At 50.5% G+C, this 19,491-nt stretch overlaps 1 protein-coding gene across 1 annotated transcript; it reads right to left on the bottom strand.

The window, feature by feature from the left end:
* Nucleotides 1-399: 399 nt before the first annotated feature.
* On the bottom strand, nt 400-18,584 carry YBX2 (Y-box binding protein 2). The gene is made up of 10 exons (XM_073564051.1): nt 18,406-18,584; nt 7,955-8,018; nt 7,850-7,883; nt 2,950-3,039; nt 2,490-2,780; nt 1,981-2,075; nt 1,203-1,368; nt 1,015-1,119; nt 729-775; nt 400-568 (listed from the first exon to the last, which is right to left on the bottom strand). The coding sequence occupies exons 1-9, from the start codon at nt 18,506-18,508 to the stop codon at nt 740-742; spliced, it is 984 nt and encodes a 327-aa protein (XP_073420152.1). The 5' UTR covers nt 18,509-18,584; the 3' UTR covers nt 400-568; nt 729-739.
* Nucleotides 18,585-19,491: the final 907 nt, after the last annotated feature.

Below are 19,491 nucleotides of genomic sequence, written 5' to 3'. Positions count from 1 at the left end.
ATGGCTTTATAACTTTCCAGATTATCAGGTACCCATGTGGAGGCCAGCCCTAGATGACTGCCTCACGTGTGGCTCTATAACACCTTCTTGCCTCTGAACATCATTTGTGGAGAAGTCACCTGTGAAGATGGGCTCAGCCGAGATATTCAAGCATTTTTCTTTCTGGTATTATGTAGTATAATCAACCAAACTGAGAATTGTACAAAAAACAAATTGAAGGCGGCAATTATTTCACAGCTCAGTATGAGCAGCCTACAACATGGACGGCACTATGCCAGAACACGAGAGCGCTCCTTGGCAGAGACTGACTGTCCCATAACGCCCATCTTGTTACCAGGGGCAGGAGACCGGGTGCTGCAGTATGACCCCATCTAGGACCACAGAACCACAGGACACGAGTAACCATCTCTTCCATCTTTACTAGCACAAGTCATTGCAACAAAGAAAACCCAAACAAGTGAAAACAAATCCCAAATGCTGTGATGCAGGCTGCGTCAGCCTCAATGTCACGCTGTGCCACCGTGAGCCCAGTGTCCATGTCGCTGTAAGATGGAAGTATCCATGGTACCTGCAGGGGGAGAAAAAAAAAAGACACTGGTCAGTAAAGGACAAGAAAAGCATCTGCAGCCATAAACGTGCCCCACGTGGAGGAGGTAGACCAAGCACACCCTGGTGCCACATCTACAGGAAGCATCAGCCCAACCCTACACATGGCTCCTGGGAGGTACCTGAGGCAGAATCACTCCAGAGCTGGGGCTTCCTTCAGAGCAGACACCTGTAAGAGAAGGAATACAGTGACTATAGCTGCAGAGCTTTGGGCCATCAGCAAGCCCCATCCATGGTCAGTACTGGACCTGTAAGATGCTGCCTGGCCAATCATTGTAATAGAGGATAGCCGCCTTATGACAGACGTCTGTGCCTGGCAGCCACTTCAGCGCCCTCCTCTTCAGAGGGGTAGACCGTAACAACCTGCTCACATCCACCACCACCTAACCCGTGATACCCGACCCTTACCGGTGTGCGAGCTTCACCGGCCTCTGCAGGTGTGTCTGGAGATTTGCTGGATGTGTCGTCTGCTGTGGACCCTTGTGAGGACTCTGCCGGGTGTTTACCATCCCCCTACAAGAGTAAAGGACAGGTGGTCACAACAGTGCCATTTCAGCAGCAGGCACGTCACTCCACTGCCTGCACTTAGGCCTCACCTGGACAGCCGTTTGCCCAGGGGCCGCTCCTTGCTGTCTGCGTCGCTGGAAGTATGGACGACTGCGCTGTCGCTGAGGCTCTGGACGTGGAGCTTCATCAGATGCCGCTCTTGTTTCACCATCGCCTCCTTCAGTAGTCTGCGGTGGAGGTCGTGGGCGGTAGGGTCTGCAAAGATAGTTCATCATAGGTGCGGCATACACTGCTGCCCATGTCACGGGACAGACAGCACTGTCAAATTCACCAAACGCTTACATGAGACCAGTGGTGGACAGCAACCAATAATCCGAAGCCACAAGAGTCCGTGACCAGACGCAGGCTGCTCCCGTACAGCCTCACATCGGAGCAAAGACGAGGTTCTACACTGCCCAAACACCTCCAAGTACACGGATGGTGGAGAGTGGGGAAGCAGTGTTCAGAGAGGACAGAGAATAGGCTGCAGGTATGGTGGAAAGCATAACGAACAGAGAGAAAGGATGAAGCTGCTCTGAGACAAGCACTAATGAAGGTTGGGGAAAAGCTCACAGCCAGCATGTATTACAGGGAGTGACATTCCCACAAAACTGGATCAGGAAGAAACTTGCATCTACAGATCTCATTCCTCCCAAGACTGAAACCTAGAGCAACCTTCTCAGAAATTCGTAACAACTAACTTTGAAACGGCCGGGTGGGACGAAGGCTGCCACACATCCCAAGCGCATTTATTCACAATAGTGCAATCCGGGTTCTGTGCAGAGGTTGTCAGGTGTCAGACAAGTCTTCTGACCCAACATGTCTCACCTGCGGAATCTGGGCCGGAACCTGCGAGGTGGGGCGCTCTGCTGCTCCTCTCCATTTTGGGGGGTGTCTGATGTTAGGTCTTTAGCCTCGTTATTCTATAACAGAACCATGAATATTACACTGAGCAGATGACAAGACTGCAAGGATAGCAGCACGAGGATGACCTGGTGCATCAGAGCCAAGAACCATCTACGCCACAAGTAGCCTACGCTCTTGCATCCAGTGTAGCCCACCAAATTAGCACGTGACAGCGGCACAGTGATTGGTCGCTATGAGCCACAAAAGTTTTGTAGTAGAAAGTTTTGTTAAGTGGCCAGTCATTACCAATGAGAAATTGATAAAAATAAAAAGTCAACTCATCCAGAAATACTCAGCAACTAAGCCCCTGAGATGTAACAGCAAGTCTGGTGGGCACCATGTTGGTCATGCAAGACATGAACTGAAGTCTTTCATGAACAAAGTCCACATCCCAGCAAGACAAACAATGGATAGTCAGGCCCACAACTCACCGCTGCCCCTGGGTCCCGCTGAGCTGGTGGTCTTGAACCTCTTCCAAAGCGCCGCCTGTAGAAGAATGGAGGAGGTCGTCGACGCTGTGGGGGTCTCTGCTGGGGTGAGCCATCATCTGCTCGTTCACCTTCACTCACTTGCTCGGGGCTCACACCGTCTCCACTAGACTCCGTAGTGTTATCTCCCCTTGGCCGGTAGAATCGCCGACGAAAACGACGCCTATTGGGGGCAAATCTGCTTCCTTTAACGGGAACACCACCAGGACCAGTGACATTGGCAGCCTCTGCACCCTGCAGACACAGCCAGATTAGTCACCTGTCCCCACGCTGCAGGCCACAATGTTCTCAGCCCGGACAAACCAGGGATGTACAGGGGACAATACTCTGTATTAGAGGGGACCCCTGAGATTACAGGGAAGAACATGGGGTCCACATATCTGATGACACCAATGTTACAAACCTTTTCTCCTTCCACTACGTCAAACTCCACTGTTTCACCATCGCCAACGCTGCGAAGAAATTTCCGTGGATTGTTCCTCTTTATGGCAGTCTGAAAAGAGAAACATTTAGACGCCATCATAAATCCCCCAGGCGGCCACAAAGGGACCACTTGCCCTGATTACAGGGCAGACTACAGAAGCCCTGCAGACGTACTCCCCAAGAGGCCACACCAAACAGGACCCTGACCCCACCATCATATCTCACCACCCACTAAGCCACACCTTACTCCATACATCATCCACTAACCCACCTCACTGGTGTGATCCTCCTATCCATTCATCCCCCAATTACCCACCACACCTCACTGGTGTCATCCTCCTATCCATTCATCCCCCAATTACCCACCACACCTCACTGGTGTCATCCTCCTATCCATTCATCCCCCAATTACCCACCACACCTCACTGGTGTCATCCTCCTATCCATTCATCCCCCAATTACCCACCACAACTCACTGGTGTCATCCTCCTATCCATTCATCCCCCAATTAGCCACCACACCTCACTGGTGTCATCCTCCTATCCATTCATCCCCCAATTACCCACCACACCTCACTGGTGTCATCCTCCTATCCATTCATCATCCAATTACCCACCACAACTCACTGGTGTCATCCTCCTATCCATTCATCCCCCAATTACCCACCACACCTAACTGGTGTCATCCTCCTATCCATTCATCATCCAATTACCCACACCTCACTGGTGTCAGCCTCCTATCCATTCATCCCCCAATAACCCACCACACCTCACTGGTGTCAACCTCCTATCCATTCATCCCCCAATTACCCACCACACCTCACTGGTGTCAACCTCCTATCCATTCATCATCCAATTACCCACCACACCTCACTGGTGTCATCCTCCTATCCATTCATCCCCCAATTACCCACCACACCTCAATGGTGTCATCCTCCTATCCATTCATCATCCAATTACCCACCACACCTCACTGGTGTCATCCTCCTATCCATTCATCCCCCAATTACCCACCACACCTCACTGGTATCATCCTATACATTCATCCCCCAATTACCCACCACACCTCACTGGTATCCTATACATTCATCCCCCAATTACCCACCACACCTCACTGGTGTCATCCTCCTATCCATCATACAGCACATGTGAAAAAGACTTGGGTATACAAATAGATCACAGACTGAATATGAGTCAACAGTGTGATGCAGCAGCAAAAAAGGCAAATGGAATTCTAGGATGTATTAACATAAGCATACAGTCTAGATCACGTGAAGTCATTATTGCCCTCTACTCCTCTTTGGTCAGACCTCATCTGGAATATTGTGTCCAGTTTTGGGCACCACATTTTAAAAAAGACATCAACAAACTGGAGCAAGTTCAGAAAAGAGCGGCCAGAATGGTGACCGGTCTGCAAACCCTGTCTTATGAGGAAAGGTTGCAGGATTTGGGAATGTTTAGTTTGCAAAAGAGAAGAAGACAGAGGAGACTTAATAGCTGTCTACAAATATCTAAAGGGCTGTCACATTGTAGAAGGATCAACTTTATTCTCATTTGCACAAGGAAAGACTAGAAGCAATGGGATGAAACTGAATGGGAGGAGACAGATTAGATATTAGAAAAAACTTTTTGACAGTTAGAGTGATCAATGAGTGGAACAGGCTGCCACGGGAGGTGGTGAGTTCTCCTTCAATGGAAGTCTTCAAAACAGAGGCTGGACAGACATCTAACAGGGATGATTTAGCGAATCCTGCTTTGAGCAGGGGGTTGGACCAGATGGCCCAGGAGGTCCCTTCCAACTCTACGATTCTATGATTCATCACCCAATTACCCACCACACCTCACTAGTGTCATCCTCCTATCCATTCATCCCCCAATTACCCACCACACCTCACTTGTGTCACCCTCCTATCCATTCATCACCCAATTAGCCACCACACCTCACTGGTGTCATCCTTCTATCCATTCATCCCCCAATTAGTCACCACACCTCACTGGTGTCATCCTCCTATCCATTCATCCCCCAATTACCCACCACACCTCACTGGTGTCATCCTCCTATCCATTCATCCCCCAATTAGCCACCACACCTCACTGGTGTCATCCTCCTATCCATTCATCCCCCAATTAGCCACCACACCTCACTGGTGTCATCCTCCTATCCATTCATCCCCCAATTAGCCACCACACCTCACTGGTGTCATCTTCCTATCCATTCATCCCCCAATTAGCCACCACACCTCACTGGTGTCATCTTCCTATCCATTCATCCCCCAATTAGCCACCACACCTCACTGGTGTCATCCTCCTATCCATTCATCCCCCAATTACCCACCACACCTCACTGGTGTCATCCTTCTATCCATTCATCCCCCAATTACCCACCATACCTCACTGGTGTCATCCTCCTATCCATTCATCCCCCAATTACCCACCACACCTCACTGGTGTCATCCTCCTATCCATTCATCCCCCAATTACCCACCACACCTCACTGGTGTCATCCTTCTATCCATTCATCCCCCAATTACCCACCACACCTCACTGGTGTCATCCTCCTATCCATTCATCACCCAATTAGCCACCACACAACTGGTGTCATCCTTCTATCCATTCATCCCCCAATTAGCCACCACACCTCACTGGTGTCATCCTCCTATCCATTCATCCCCCAATTACCCACCACACCTCACTGGTGTCATCCTTCTATCCATTCATCCCCCAATTACCCACCACACAACTGGTGTCATCCTCCTATCCATTCATCACCCAATTAGCCACCACACAACTGGTGTCATCCTTCTATCCATTCATCCCCCAATTAACCACCACACAACTGGTGTCATCCACATATCTATTCATGACCCACTCATTAGCTGTCAAACACCTCCACATCACTTAATAACCAACTACGCCTGTGACGGTAATTTAAAATATCAGGTATGATTTCTACGGAACCTTCCATTCTCTACACTTTCTAGAAGGATTCATAGCAGCACAGACCCCCCTTCTTTCCCCCTTGTCACACACTGCAGCTCTGGACCTGCATCTGCTCTTCCCCCCTCCCCAGCTAAGGAATGCTTTTTGTCTGAGCCATATGGTGAGGCATATGAATGGGAGATATTAGAGTAGCCATAATGTGACCGCAGTCTGTGCTACAAATATAAAAATGGCATATGGTAAAGTGCTCCGATCCGGCTTCACTACGATGGTTCTTGCCAAGTTCTAGCCTCAACAGAAACCGAGAAATGGATTTCTTTGGGATGGAGGCAAATAGACAGCCTGTGTGTGGACTCACAGGAAAGCTTATTTCAAGAGAAGAGGAATGATCTGTCTGGGGATACACTGCTAGGTTTTTAAGCCCAGTTAAGCGTAACTTAGAGAAAAGGGGATGACCCCAGTAACTCGGCCCCTTTTATGGATTTCATTACCAGAACTATAGAGTACACTCACTCAGTCGGGAGGTCATTCTAGCTTGGGATGCTGTGCCAGTAAGATCTCAAATGAGTGGCGACGTGTGGCTCCTCCTCCCCGCATGGTTCTGCCTGACATGATCTAAGCATTATGTAAGTGTATTTACTGCTTCATCCTCTATTTTGTAATTTGCATTGTACATATCTTATTGTCTCATTTTGTAAAGCCTTTTTATCTTCTATAAACACTGCCCCTTTTTGGGAATAAACTATAAAATTTATTAGTTCTGTCTCCTTGCTCTGTGGCGAATGTACATGTGCCTGAAGTAATTACGCTACTAATTTGGGGGTTTGCTACGGATTCTCTTAATTAACTTATTAAGAGAATCGTAGCTGGTGGCAGCGAAGTGTGGTCCCGGTTGGGTGGGTGAAGCTGGCAGCGACAGAAGGGGTTTTATAAGCTGATTGTGTGGCTGCAGCCAGAGCATTTAGAATTCCCTCACTGCAGCGCACCTAACAGCTAGTCCACAGTGAGCGGCCTGTCCGGCGACCAATTAACCCAGGTGTAGTTCCCTGACTGACCAGAGGGTTAAGTGGGCGCCGGAGAGCTGCAAGTTCCAAAGTGGAACTGGGAAAGCGGGATATCCATGTTACAGAACCCCCCAGCACCCCAAATAGGAGATGCATGTATGATGGGTGCAATGTGAGATGCATACCCCTAACGCAGCAACCGACTTGCTGCGACCCCTGGGCAGAGGTAAACGAGATATCCCACTTCTGATCTCCCCCCACCTTTGTAAATCCCATGGTAAATGATTGGGGGTCGCCGGCCACCTGCGGCTATTGTAATGTACGTCTGGCATCTTAATTGGAGCCTGTTATCTACTGGCCCGCCTCATTGATTGTCCGGTCCTCTGTATGTATATATTCTGAGACCGGTGAGTAAAATGTCACACTGGAAACACGTGGAGAAGCAGTGATCTTTTACATGTTCTCATGTTACAAAGCCTTTCGAGCCAGCGTCCTTCATCCAGAAGTGAGGAAAAGCAGAGTGGACCTCCTGAAACACGGGGTGGTAATGTAAGAGGTATTACAGCACAGAAGACCCAGTTACAATCCATAAATCCCGACAGCTTGTAACATTGTGGCAGTGGTGGGATAACCAAAATAAGCCCCCCCGCGGTAAATTGTTAGGGCAAGACTAGCTTGCTATTTATCACACGGTGACAGCAGTGGGATAACTAAGATAAGCCACCCTGTGCCTGCGATAGCTGTGTGCGGCCAAAGGTCACATCCCCGTCCGTGACATCGGTGTCAGCGGTGGGATCGTGACGACTATTCTCACATTTCCTAAAAACTAAGCCACCCCACCTCTGTCAATGATATCCCCCAAATCACCCACTAGATTCCACTTGTGTCAGTCAAATCCCATATACATCACACCCCATATCAGAATTGCCCTCTTTACCTGGTGGACAAACACGTCGTCCTTTGTGTCATTCCTGTGGAGAGACGTGGGGTCAGAACTTGCTATAATGCGATGGGGCACAGGACAACGTGCATAATCACATACCGGTTGATAAATCCATAACCATTGCGGACATTAAACCATTTCACTGTCCCCTGTACCTGGGTCGCTGCAAGAAAAAAAATAAAAAAATTTAAGAAACCGCACCAAAAAGGCCTCCGCATGTGTATAACTGGGGATATGTGGTGTATACAGGTATATACCGTGTTTCCCCGAAAGTAAGACCCTGTCTTACATTAATTTTACCCCAAAAAGTCCCACCCTGTCTTACTTTCGGGGGAGGTCTTACATTAGCCGAAAAAAAATGACAATTTCTTTTTAACCAATAAATTAACATTTATTAACATGCTGTTATACCCCATAACAGTGCCGTATCCCACTGCACACAGCCCCACACCCCATAACAGTGCCGTATCCCACTGCACACAGCCCCACACCCCATAACAGTGCCGTATCCCACTGCACACAGCCCCACACCCCATAACAGTGCCGTATCCCACTGCACACAGCCCCATACAGTACATGTTTCCCTACTTGGTTTTTAAATGCTGGACGTTTTCCTCTGCGGTGCGGCTGTGGGTGCGGAAGGCCTGTGCTGCAGGGAACGCTGTGCCAATCAGCAGGGAAACAGCGGTGACGTGGGGCTGGGGCGGCCAATTACAGCCCAAGCTGCTGGACCAATCAGTGCTCGAGCCGGGGGCCGGCGGTGACGTGGGGAACAGGGGCGGCCAATGAGCTGTTGAGCTGGGCGGATTGCGGGGTTAACACGGCGAGTTAACCCCATGAGCGCTGGACCCGCCCAGCTGCACCTGAGGACACCTCTGGAGCCTGGGGACCCAATGGGGGACAGCGGCGGCCCAAAGGTAAGGGCCTTACATTTCACAGCGGCCCCCAACCCTGCCTTACATTCGGGGGAGGCCTTACATTGAAGGACCCCCCCGTAACCCCCACCCTGTCTTACTTTCGGGGGGGGTCCTACTTTCGGGGAAACAGGGTAGTAGGTGTATATATTCAATTCAATGAAGCTTTATTTTCAGGACCAAATAAACAGTAGTTTTGCCAAAGCAAGTGTACAGTAGGGAATAGGGAGTAGGGACTGGGGATAATGGAGGGGACTGTAGGAACGATGTATGGGGTACAGGGTGGGGGTAAGGAAGTCCATGGCATATCATGGTTGTCTTTCTCGCAGTCTATGGCATGCGCTCACATATTGCGCTGCTATCTCCACCGCGCTTTCTTCCCTCAGCAGGATATATATTTTCTCTTCCTCCTTCATGGTGATGAAATCCAGGAAGAGATGCGAGTCTCCTGAAGTGAGTGTCCCTCACTGCTGAGTACTTGGAGCAGTGTAGCAGGAAGTGGGTCTCATCCTCCAGGGCCTCCTGGTCACAGTGTTGGCACAGTCTTTCCTCCCTGGGCTTGTAGCTCTGTTTGTGCCGGCCGACCTCGATGGCCAGACTGTGGACACTAAGTCTATCAGCTCAGGATCTTGCGGTCTCTGGGGTCTGGGAGTTTCTCCAGATATGGGGCCAGTCTGTAGTCTCTCTGTAGACTCCGGTACATGGTCAGTTTCTGTGAGCTGATGCGGTCGTTCTTCCAGTTACTCACGTATCTCTCCTGGCCGTCATCAACCATCTTCCTGATTCTGGCTTTTATCAGGTTCCTATGGTTGAAGGTTCAGTCAGGTTGGGTTTGGATGAGCTGTTCCAGGGGTCCTGGTTTGTCGAGACCATGGCTTTATGGTGATGGGAGCTTGGGTTGCTACTCTGTAGGTGAGCCTGGAAGGACAGCGCCCTCTTCAGGACCGCTAGGTGCAGTGGGAATCTGCCCAGCTCAGCACAGCAGGCACTGTTGGAGGTGCTCCGATGGACTTGGAGGTGTTTACAGAATTCCAGGTGGAATATTTGTTGGGCTGGAATCCCACCTTGACCAGTCTGGGTAGGTGTGAGGGCCCCAGACTTCACTGCTGTACAGGAGGATTCGGGTGATTATGGCACCGAAGATTTTTAGCCAGACCCTCACTGGCGGCTTCATATGGTAGAGTTTCCTTCGGATGGCATAGAAGGTTTTGCAGGCCTTGTCCTTCAGGGTATCTATGGCTTGTTTGAAGCTCCCTGACCGGTGAATCTCTAGGCCCAGGTAGCTATATTTGTCCGTTTCTGTAAGAACGCAGTTTAGCACAAATGAAAGGTGCTGGTTCGATGTTGGTTTTCTTTTCTGGAACACCATGATGTTGATTTTCTTTGCATTGATCGGTAGTGCCCATGTGGAGCTGAGGTTCTCCAGGATTTTCTGGTTTTCTTGAAGACCTTTCTCAGTTGGTGAAAGCAGCAGTTGGTCATCTGCATACAGCAAAAATTTCACCTGGGAGTCATGGAGGGTGAGACCTGGTGCTGTGGAAGATTCCAGAGAAGTGGCCAACTCATTGTTGTAAATATTGAAGAGCGTTGGACTTAGGGTGCAGCCGTGACTCCCCGGCTCTGCTGGAATTCAGCCGTTCTGCCGCTCACACTCACACTGCAGAGGTTCTCGGTGTAGGAGCTTTTGATAACATAGTAGGTCTTTCTTCCTATTCCGCTCTCCAGCAGTTTCAGTAACAGGCCCAGGTGCCACACTGAGTCAAAAGCCTTTCTAATGTCCACGAAACAGGCGTATATCTTCCCGTTCTTTGTGTTGTAGACGTGGCTCTGAATGACGCTGTGCAGGGTGTAGATATGGTCGGTGGTTTGGCATGAACCCCAATTGGTTCTTGCTGAGGACGTTGTGCTCGGTGAGGAAACTGAGGATCCTTTTGTTCAGGATACTGTTGAACAGTTTCCCCAGGTTGCTGCTGACACATATTCCTCTGTAGTTGGCTGGGTCGTACTGGTCCCCACTCTTGTGAATGGGTGAGATGAAGCCTTGATTCCAGGTACGAGGGAAGTAGCCAGCACTTAGCACAATATTGAACAGTTTACAGGTATATAGTAGGTGTGTATATATATTGTATACAGGTATATAGTAGGCGTATATATGTGGTGTATACAGGTATATAGTAGGTGTGTATATATATGTGGTGTATACAGGTATATATATATGTGGTGTATACAGGTATATATATATGTGGTGTATACAGGTATATAGTAGATATATATATATATATATATATATACACACATACATACACACACTCACTGGCCACTTTATTAGGTACACCTGTCCAACTGTGTGTTAAGACTTAATTTCTAATCTGCCAATCACATGGCGGCAACTCAGTGCATTTAGGCATGTAGACATGGTCAAGACAATCTCCTGCAGTTCAAACCGAGCATCAGTATGGGGAAGAAAGGTGATTTGAGTGCCTTTGAACGTGGCATGATTGTTGGTGCCAGAAGGGCTGGTCTGAGAATTTCAGAAACTGCTGATCTACTGGGATTTTCACTCACAACCATCTCTAGGGTTTACAGAGAATGGTCCGAAAAAGAAAAAAAATCCAGTGAGCGGCAGTTCTGTGGCCGGAAATGTCAAGTCCATCGGAGCACCTCCAACAGTGCTTGCCGGGCAGACTCCCTCTACACCTAACTGTTCTAAAGAGGGAACTGCCATTCCAGGCTCACCTACAAAGGAGCAATCCAAGCTCCCATCACCATAAAGCCCTGACACATGTAGGTGAAACAGATAAACCAGGACCCTTGGAACAGCCCACCCAAACCCAACCTGACCAGAACACCAATCACAACAACCTGACAAAAGCCAGAATCAGGAAGATGGTAGACAAAGGCCAGGAGAGGTACGTAAGTGACTGGAAGAACGACATCATCAGCTCACAGAAACTGACCATGTACCGGAGTCTACAGAGACTACAGACTGGCCCCATATCTGGAGAAACTCCCGGACCCCAGAGACCGCAAGATCCTGAGCCGGTATAGACTCAGTGCCCACAGTCTGGCCATCGAATCCAGTCGACACAGGCAGAGCAACAAGCCCAGGGAGGAAAGACTGTGCCAACACTGTGACCTGGATGGGATGATTTAGCGAATCCTGCTTTGAGCAGGGGGTTGGACCAGATGGCCCAGGAGGTCCCTTCCAACTCTACGTTTCTATGATTCTATGGAGGCCCTAGAGGATGAGACCCACTTCCTGCTACACTGCCCCAAATACTCAGCAGTGAGGGACACACAACTCTTCCCGGATTTCATCACCATGAAGGAGGAAGAGAAAACATATATCCTGCTGGGGGAAGAAGAGAGCAGTGGAGATAGCAGTGCAATATGTGAGCGAATGTCAGACTGCAAGAAAGAACTATGATATGCCATGGACTTCTATGGCCCCCACCCTGGATCTGCCCCCACCCTGGATCTGCCCCCATCCCCCTTCCCTATGCCATGGACTTCTATGGCCCCCATCCTGTGATGCTTCTCTAATTTGTGTAATTAGCAGCACCTGTAACTTACCTGTGGCACCTAACAGGTGTTGGCAATAACTAAATCCCACTTGCAGCCAGTTGACATGGAATAAAGTTGACTCAACCTCTGTCCTGTGTCCTTGTGTGAACCACATTGAGCATGGAGAAATGAAAGAAGACCAAAGAACTGTCTGAGGACTTGAGAAACCTAATTGTGAGGAAACATGAGCAATCTCAAGGCTACAAGTCCATCTCCAAAGACCTGAATGTTCCTGTGTCTACCGTGCGCAGTGTCATCAAGAAGTGTAAAGCCCATGGCACTGTGGCTAACCTCCCTAGATGTGGACGGAAAAGAAAAATTGACAAGAGATTTCAACGCAAGATTGTGCGTATGTTGGATAAAGAACATCGACTAACATCCATACAAGTTCAAGCTGCCCTGCAGTCCGAGGGTACAACAGTGTCAACCCGTACTATCCGTCGGCGTCTGAAAAGGAACTGTATGGTAGGAGACCCAGGAAGACCCCACTTCTTACCCCGAGTCATAAAAAAGTCAGGCTGGAGTTTGCCAAAACTTACCTGAAAAAGCCTAAAATGTTTTGGAAGAATGTTCTCTGGTCAGATGAGACAAAAGTAGAGCTTTTTGGGCAAAGGCATCAACAGAGTTTACAGGAGAAAACAAAAAGGCATTCAAAGAAAAGAACACGGTCCCTACAGTCAAACATGGCGGAGGTTCCCTGATGTTTTGGGGTTGCTTTGCTGCCTCTGGCACTGGACTGCTTGACCGTGTGCATGGCATTATGAAGTCTGAAGACTACCAACAAATTTTGCAGCATATTGTAGGGCCCAGTGTGAGAAAGCTGGGTCTCCCTCAGAGGTCATGGGTCTTCCAGAAGGACAATGACCCAAAACACACTTCAAAAAGCACTAGAAAATGGTTTGAGAGAAAGCATTGGAGACGTCTAAGGTGGCCAGCAATGAGTCCAGACCCGAATCCCATAGAACACCTGTGGAGAGATCTAAAAATGGCAGTCTGGAGAAGGCACCCTTCAAATATCAGGGACCTGGAGCAGTTTGCCAAAGAAGAATGGTCTAAAATTCCAGCAGGGCATTGTAAGAAACTCATTGATGGTTACCGGAAGCGGTTGGTCGCAGTTATTTTGGCTAAAGGTTGTGCAACCAAGTATTAGGCTGAGGGTGCCAATACTTTTGTCTGGCCCATTTTTGGAGTTTTGTGTGAAATGATCAATGTTTTGCTTTTTGCTTCATTCTCTTTTGTGTTTTTTCATTTAAGACAAATTAAATGAAGATAATAATACCAAAGAATTTGTGTTTGCAATCATTTTCAGGAAGAAACTGAGTATTATCTGACAGAATTGCAGGGGTGTCAATACTTTTGGCCACAACTGTATATAGTAGGTGTATATATATTGCACATCCAAGCTCTTTCTACCGTCTGTCGCCTCCAGCTCAAATATTTCCAGAATCTGTCCTTCCCTCAATCTACTAAAATGCTTGTGCATGCCCTCATCTCCCGCCTCGACTACTGCAACATCCTTTTCTGTGGTCTCCCTGCTAACACCCTCGCACCTCTCCAGTCCATATTCAACTCTGCTGTCCAACTAATTCATCCCTCTCCTCGCTACTCCTCCACTTGTCCCCTCTGCAAATCTCTTCACTGGCTCCCATTCCCTCAGCGTATCCAGTTTAAATTACTAATACTGACCTACAAGGCCATCTATAGCTTGTCTCCCCCATTTGTCTGTGAACTAATCTCCCGATACCTTCCCTCACGTAATCTCCGGTCATCCCAAAACCTCCTCTCCTCCACAATTATTCACTCCTCACCCAACCACCTCCAAGACTTCTCCCGAATATCCCCCATCCTCTGGAATTCTTTGCCCCAACACGTCTGGCTATCAACCACACTCAGATCCTTCAGACGGAACCTGAAAACCCACCTCTTCAGGAAAGCCTACAGCCTGCAATGACCCCGCTGCCACCTCACCACTGTGTTCACACACAGCGTTTTTTTAGCGGTTTTTACCGCGGTTTTAACTATAAAACCGCTAAAAATAAGCTTCCCATACATTTCTATGCATTTTGCACTTTTTGTGCACATTGATGCGTTTTTTACCGTGAAAAAACCGCATCGCGGTAAAAACCGCAGCATGCACATTAATTTTGCGTTTTTTTCCGCGGTTTAGGCTTCTCCCATGCTTTTAGAAACCGCTGCAGTAAAAAACGCATCAAACACGCATCAAAACCGCGCAAAAACCGCCGTGGAAAAATAGGTGCGGTTTCTGGGAAGGGATTCAGGTTTTTGTGCAGAAATTTTCTGCAACGTGTGCACATAGCCGGCATCAATAAGAAGCTAAATAGTCAATAAGAAGCTAAATTGGAGTGCCCAGTGTCAGGCAGCTGCCAAAGCAAATAGGGTCATGGGATGCATTAGAAGAGGTCTGAGGACACGAGATGAAAACATAATTCTCCCTCTGTACAAATCACTCGTCAGACCACACTTGGAGGATTGTGTGCAATTTTGGACGCCGGTGCTCAAGAAAGACATTACTGAACTTGAAAGGGTTCAAAGGCGGGCTACTAAAATGATAAATGGAGTTGGTTCACTACAATACCCAGAAAGGTTATCAAAATAAGGTCTATTTACTCTAGAAAAGAGAAGACTTAGGGGAGACCTAATATATATGTACAAGTATATCAGAGGGCAATACAGAGATCTCTCCAATGAACTGTTTGTACCAAGGACTGTGACAAGAACAAGGGGGCATTCTCTTCGTTTGGAGGAAAGACAATTTCTGCCCCAGCATAGAAGAGGGTTCTTCACGGTAAGAGCAGTGAGGCTCTGGAATTCTCTCCCTGAGGAAGTGGTGATGGCCAACTCACTGAATGAATGTAAGAAAGGAATGGAGGCTTTTCTTGTGAGTAACAGGATAGAAGGTTACGAATAACAGAATATTATAGGTAGATGGTGACCCAGCTTAGGGGAAGGAATTTTTTTCCCTATGGAGAAAATTGTCTTCTACTCTGTGGGTTTTTTGCCTTCCCCAGGATCAACAATGCAGAACAGCTGCACTAAAAATAGGCTGAACTAGATGGACATAAGGTCTTCCTTCAGCCTTCAAAACTATGTTACTGTGTTACCACCACCAGAGCCCCCGCCTCACCTCCGCCACCAGAGCCCCCGCCTCACCATCACCACAGCCAGCCCCCGCCTCACCATCACCACCACCAGAGCCAACCCCCGCCTCACCATCACCAGAGCCAACCCCCGCCTCACCATCACCACCACCAGAGCCAGCTACCCGCCTCACCATCACCACCAGATCCAACCCCCGCCTCACCATCGCCACCACCAGAGCCAGCCCCCGCCTCACCATCTCCACCACCAGAGCCAGCCCCCGCCTCACCATCGCCACCACCAGAGTCCCCGCCTCACCATCACCACCACAGCCCCCGCCTCACCATCACCACCACCAGAGCCCCCGCCTCACCGCCCTGCAGCACGGCAGCCCCCGGGCAGGGTCCTCTGTGATACCTGTGCTCTGTCAGCCCTCCTCATGTTCAGCACCATGGAGTAATAGTTCTATGTTGTGTAGATGGAGGCTGTGACAGTTGTACACGACAGGTGACAGTCTCCACGCACACACACACGACAGGTGACAGTCTCCACGCACACACACACACACGACAGGTGACAGTCTCCACGCACACACACACACACGACAGGTGACAGTCTCCACGCACACACACACACACGACAGGTGACAGTCTCCACGCACACACACACACACGACAGGTGACAGTCTCCACGCACACACACACACACGACAGGTGACAGTCTCCACACACACACACACACACGACAGGTGACAGTCTCCACACACACACACGACAGGTGACAGTCTCCACACACACACACGACAGGTGACAGTCTCCACACACACACACACACACGACAGGTGACAGTCTCCACACACACACACACACACGACAGGTGACAGTCTCCACACACACACACACACGACAGGTGACAGTCTCCACACACACACACACACACGACAGGTGACAGTCTCCACACACACACACACACACGACAGGTGACAGTCTCCACACACACACACACACACGACAGGTGACAGTCTCCACACACACACACACACACGACAGGTGACAGTCTCCACACACACACACACACACGACAGGTGACAGTCTCCACACACACACACACACACACGACAGGTGACAGTCTCCACACACACACACACACACGACAGGTGACAGTCTCCACACACACACACACACACGACAGGTGACAGTCTCCACACACACACACACACACGACAGGTGACAGTCTCCACACACACACACACACACGACAGGTGACAGTCTCCACACACACACACACACACGACAGGTGACAGTCTCCACACACACACACACACGACAGGTGACAGTCTCCACACACACACACACGACAGGTGACAGTCTCCACACACACACACACGACAGGTGACAGTCTCCACACACACACACACGACAGGTGACAGTCTCCACACACACATCGCGATATCGCACACCACAGGTGACAGTCTCCACGCACACCACAGGTGACAGTCTCCACGCACACCACAGGTGACAGTCTCCACGCACACCACAGGTGACAGTCTCCACGCACACCACAGGTGACAGTCTCCACGCACACCACAGGTGACAGTCTCCACGCACACCACAGGTGACAGTCTCCACGCACACCACAGGTGACAGTCTCCACGCACACCACAGGTGACAGTCTCCACGCACACCACAGGTGACAGTCTCCACGCACACCACAGGTGACAGTCTCCACGCACACCACAGGTGACAGTCTCCACGCACACCACAGGTGACAGTCTCCACGCACACCACAGGTGACAGTCTCCACGCACACCACAGGTGACAGTCTCCACGCACACCACAGGTGACAGTCTCCACACACACCACAGGTGACAGTCTCCACACACACGACAGGTGACAGTCTCCACACACACATCGCGATATCGCACACGACAGGTGACAGTCTCCACACACACACACACACACGACAGGTGACAGTCTCCACACACACACACACACACGACAGGTGACAGTCTCCACACACACACACACACACGACAGGTGACAGTCTCCACACACACACACACACACGACAGGTGACAGTCTCCACACACACACACACACACGACAGGTGACAGTCTCCACACACACACACACACACGACAGGTGACAGTCTCCACACACACACACACACACGACAGGTGACAGTCTCCACACACACACACACACACGACAGGTGACAGTCTCCACACACACACACACACACGACAGGTGACAGTCTCCACACACACACACACACACGACAGGTGACAGTCTCCACACACACACACACACACGACAGGTGACAGTCTCCACACACACACACACACGACAGGTGACAGTCTCCACACACACACACACACGACAGGTGACAGTCTCCACACACACACACACGACAGGTGACAGTCTCCACACACACACACACGACAGGTGACAGTCTCCACACACACATCGCGATATCGCACACCACAGGTGACAGTCTCCACGCACACCACAGGTGACAGTCTCCACGCACACCACAGGTGACAGTCTCCACGCACACCACAGGTGACAGTCTCCACGCACACCACAGGTGACAGTCTCCACGCACACCACAGGTGACAGTCTCCACGCACACCACAGGTGACAGTCTCCACGCACACCACAGGTGACAGTCTCCACGCACACCACAGGTGACAGTCTCCACGCACACCACAGGTGACAGTCTCCACGCACACCACAGGTGACAGTCTCCACGCACACCACAGGTGACAGTCTCCACGCACACCACAGGTGACAGTCTCCACACACACCACAGGTGACAGTCTCCACACACACGACAGGTGACAGTCTCCACACACACATCGCGATATCGCACACGACAGGTGACAGTCTCCACACACATGGTGACACGACAGATGACATTCTCCACACACATGTCGCGATATCGCACCGGCCGGTATATCCGGCTCCCCCTCACCCAGCACTTTCTTGGCCGCCTGGCTCCGGGCCGCCGCCGCAGGTTGGTCGGTGGGCTCCGCCTCCGTCGCCCGCTCCGGGCCCCGCGCCTCCACCTCGCTCATTCTCCTCAGCTGAGAGCCGTTGGTCCGGTGTTTTCGATGTTAGCCCCTCCCCCACCTGTTTCTGTGAGCCAAGCCCCGCCCGTTGCTCCTAGTTTATATACCTCAGCGGAGCGCTAGGCTCGCTCTTGATTGGCCCTCTGCTCTGTCAGTCACTGGTGATACTAGTTGATTGGAAGCTACTGAGAGACCCCGCCCACTCGCGCGTCAGACTCTCAGGTAACAAAAAAAAAATAGCGGGAAATATAAAGTGACGCTGAGGCAGCTGTGCGGCCGCGCTCTATTGGCTGCGTGTGTCACGTGTCTGCGCTCTGATTGGTTGAGAGATTTACACCCTTGATGAACAACTCACCTGCGGAGCGCGGAAGCTGAGAAGAATCGAGAGAGGCGACGCAGAAGGTGTGGAGGCTGAGGAGAGAAGGGAGGCTGCAGTGTGGAGAGAGGCTGGGAGAGAAGAAGGGAGGCTGCAGTGTGGCGAGGAGGAGGCTGAGAGAAGAAGGGAGGCTGCAGTGTGGAGAGAGGCTGAGAGAAGAAGGGAGGCTGCAGTGTGGAGAGAGGCTGAGAGAAGAAGGGAGGCTGCAGTGTGGAGAGAGGCTGAGAGAAGAAGGGAGGCTGAGGAGAAGGGAGGCTGCAGTGTGGGAGAGGCTGAGAGAAGAAGGGAGGCTGCAGTGTGGAGAGAGGCTGAGAGAAGAAGGGAGGCTGAGGAGAAGGGAGGCTGCAGTGTGGGAGAGGCTGAGAGAAGAAGGGAGGCTGCAGTGTGGAGAGAGGCTGAGAGAAGAAGGGAGGCTGAGGAGAAGGGAGGCTGCAGTGTGGAGAGAGGCTGGGAGAGAAGAAGGGAGGCTGCAGTGTGGCGAGGAGGAGGCTGAGAGAAGAAGGGAGGCTGAGAGAAGGGAGGCTGAGGAGAGAAGGGAGGCTGCAGTGTGGAGAGAGGCTGGGAGAGAAGAAGGGAGGCTGAGGAGAATGGAGGCTGCAGTGTGGAGAGAGGC

Source organism: Dendrobates tinctorius, unplaced genomic scaffold (genome assembly GCF_039654945.1).
Source record: "Dendrobates tinctorius isolate UK_male_01 unplaced genomic scaffold, ASM3965494v1 ptg000424l, whole genome shotgun sequence".
NCBI classification, from domain to species: domain Eukaryota; kingdom Metazoa; phylum Chordata; class Amphibia; order Anura; family Dendrobatidae; genus Dendrobates; species Dendrobates tinctorius.
The sequence above is the reverse complement of the archived record's forward strand: the minus strand, read 5'-3'. Positions and strand labels throughout refer to the sequence as shown.

What these genes read in the sequence shown, in the direction of transcription:
- YBX2 (XM_073564051.1), bottom strand. Translation starts at nt 18,508, where the DNA reads ATGAGCGAGGTGGAGGCGCGGGGCCCGGAGCGGGCGACGGAGGCGGAG. An exon ending in GGCGGCCAAGAAAGTGCTGG is followed by an intron (nt 8,019 to 18,405) that starts GTGAGGGGGAGC and finishes TTTTTCTTGCAG; the next exon opens with CGACCCAGGTACAGGGGACA. An exon ending in AGCGGGACCCAGGGGCAGCG is followed by an intron (nt 2,076 to 2,489) that starts GTGAGTTGTGGG and finishes GTTCTGTTATAG; the next exon opens with AATAACGAGGCTAAAGACCT.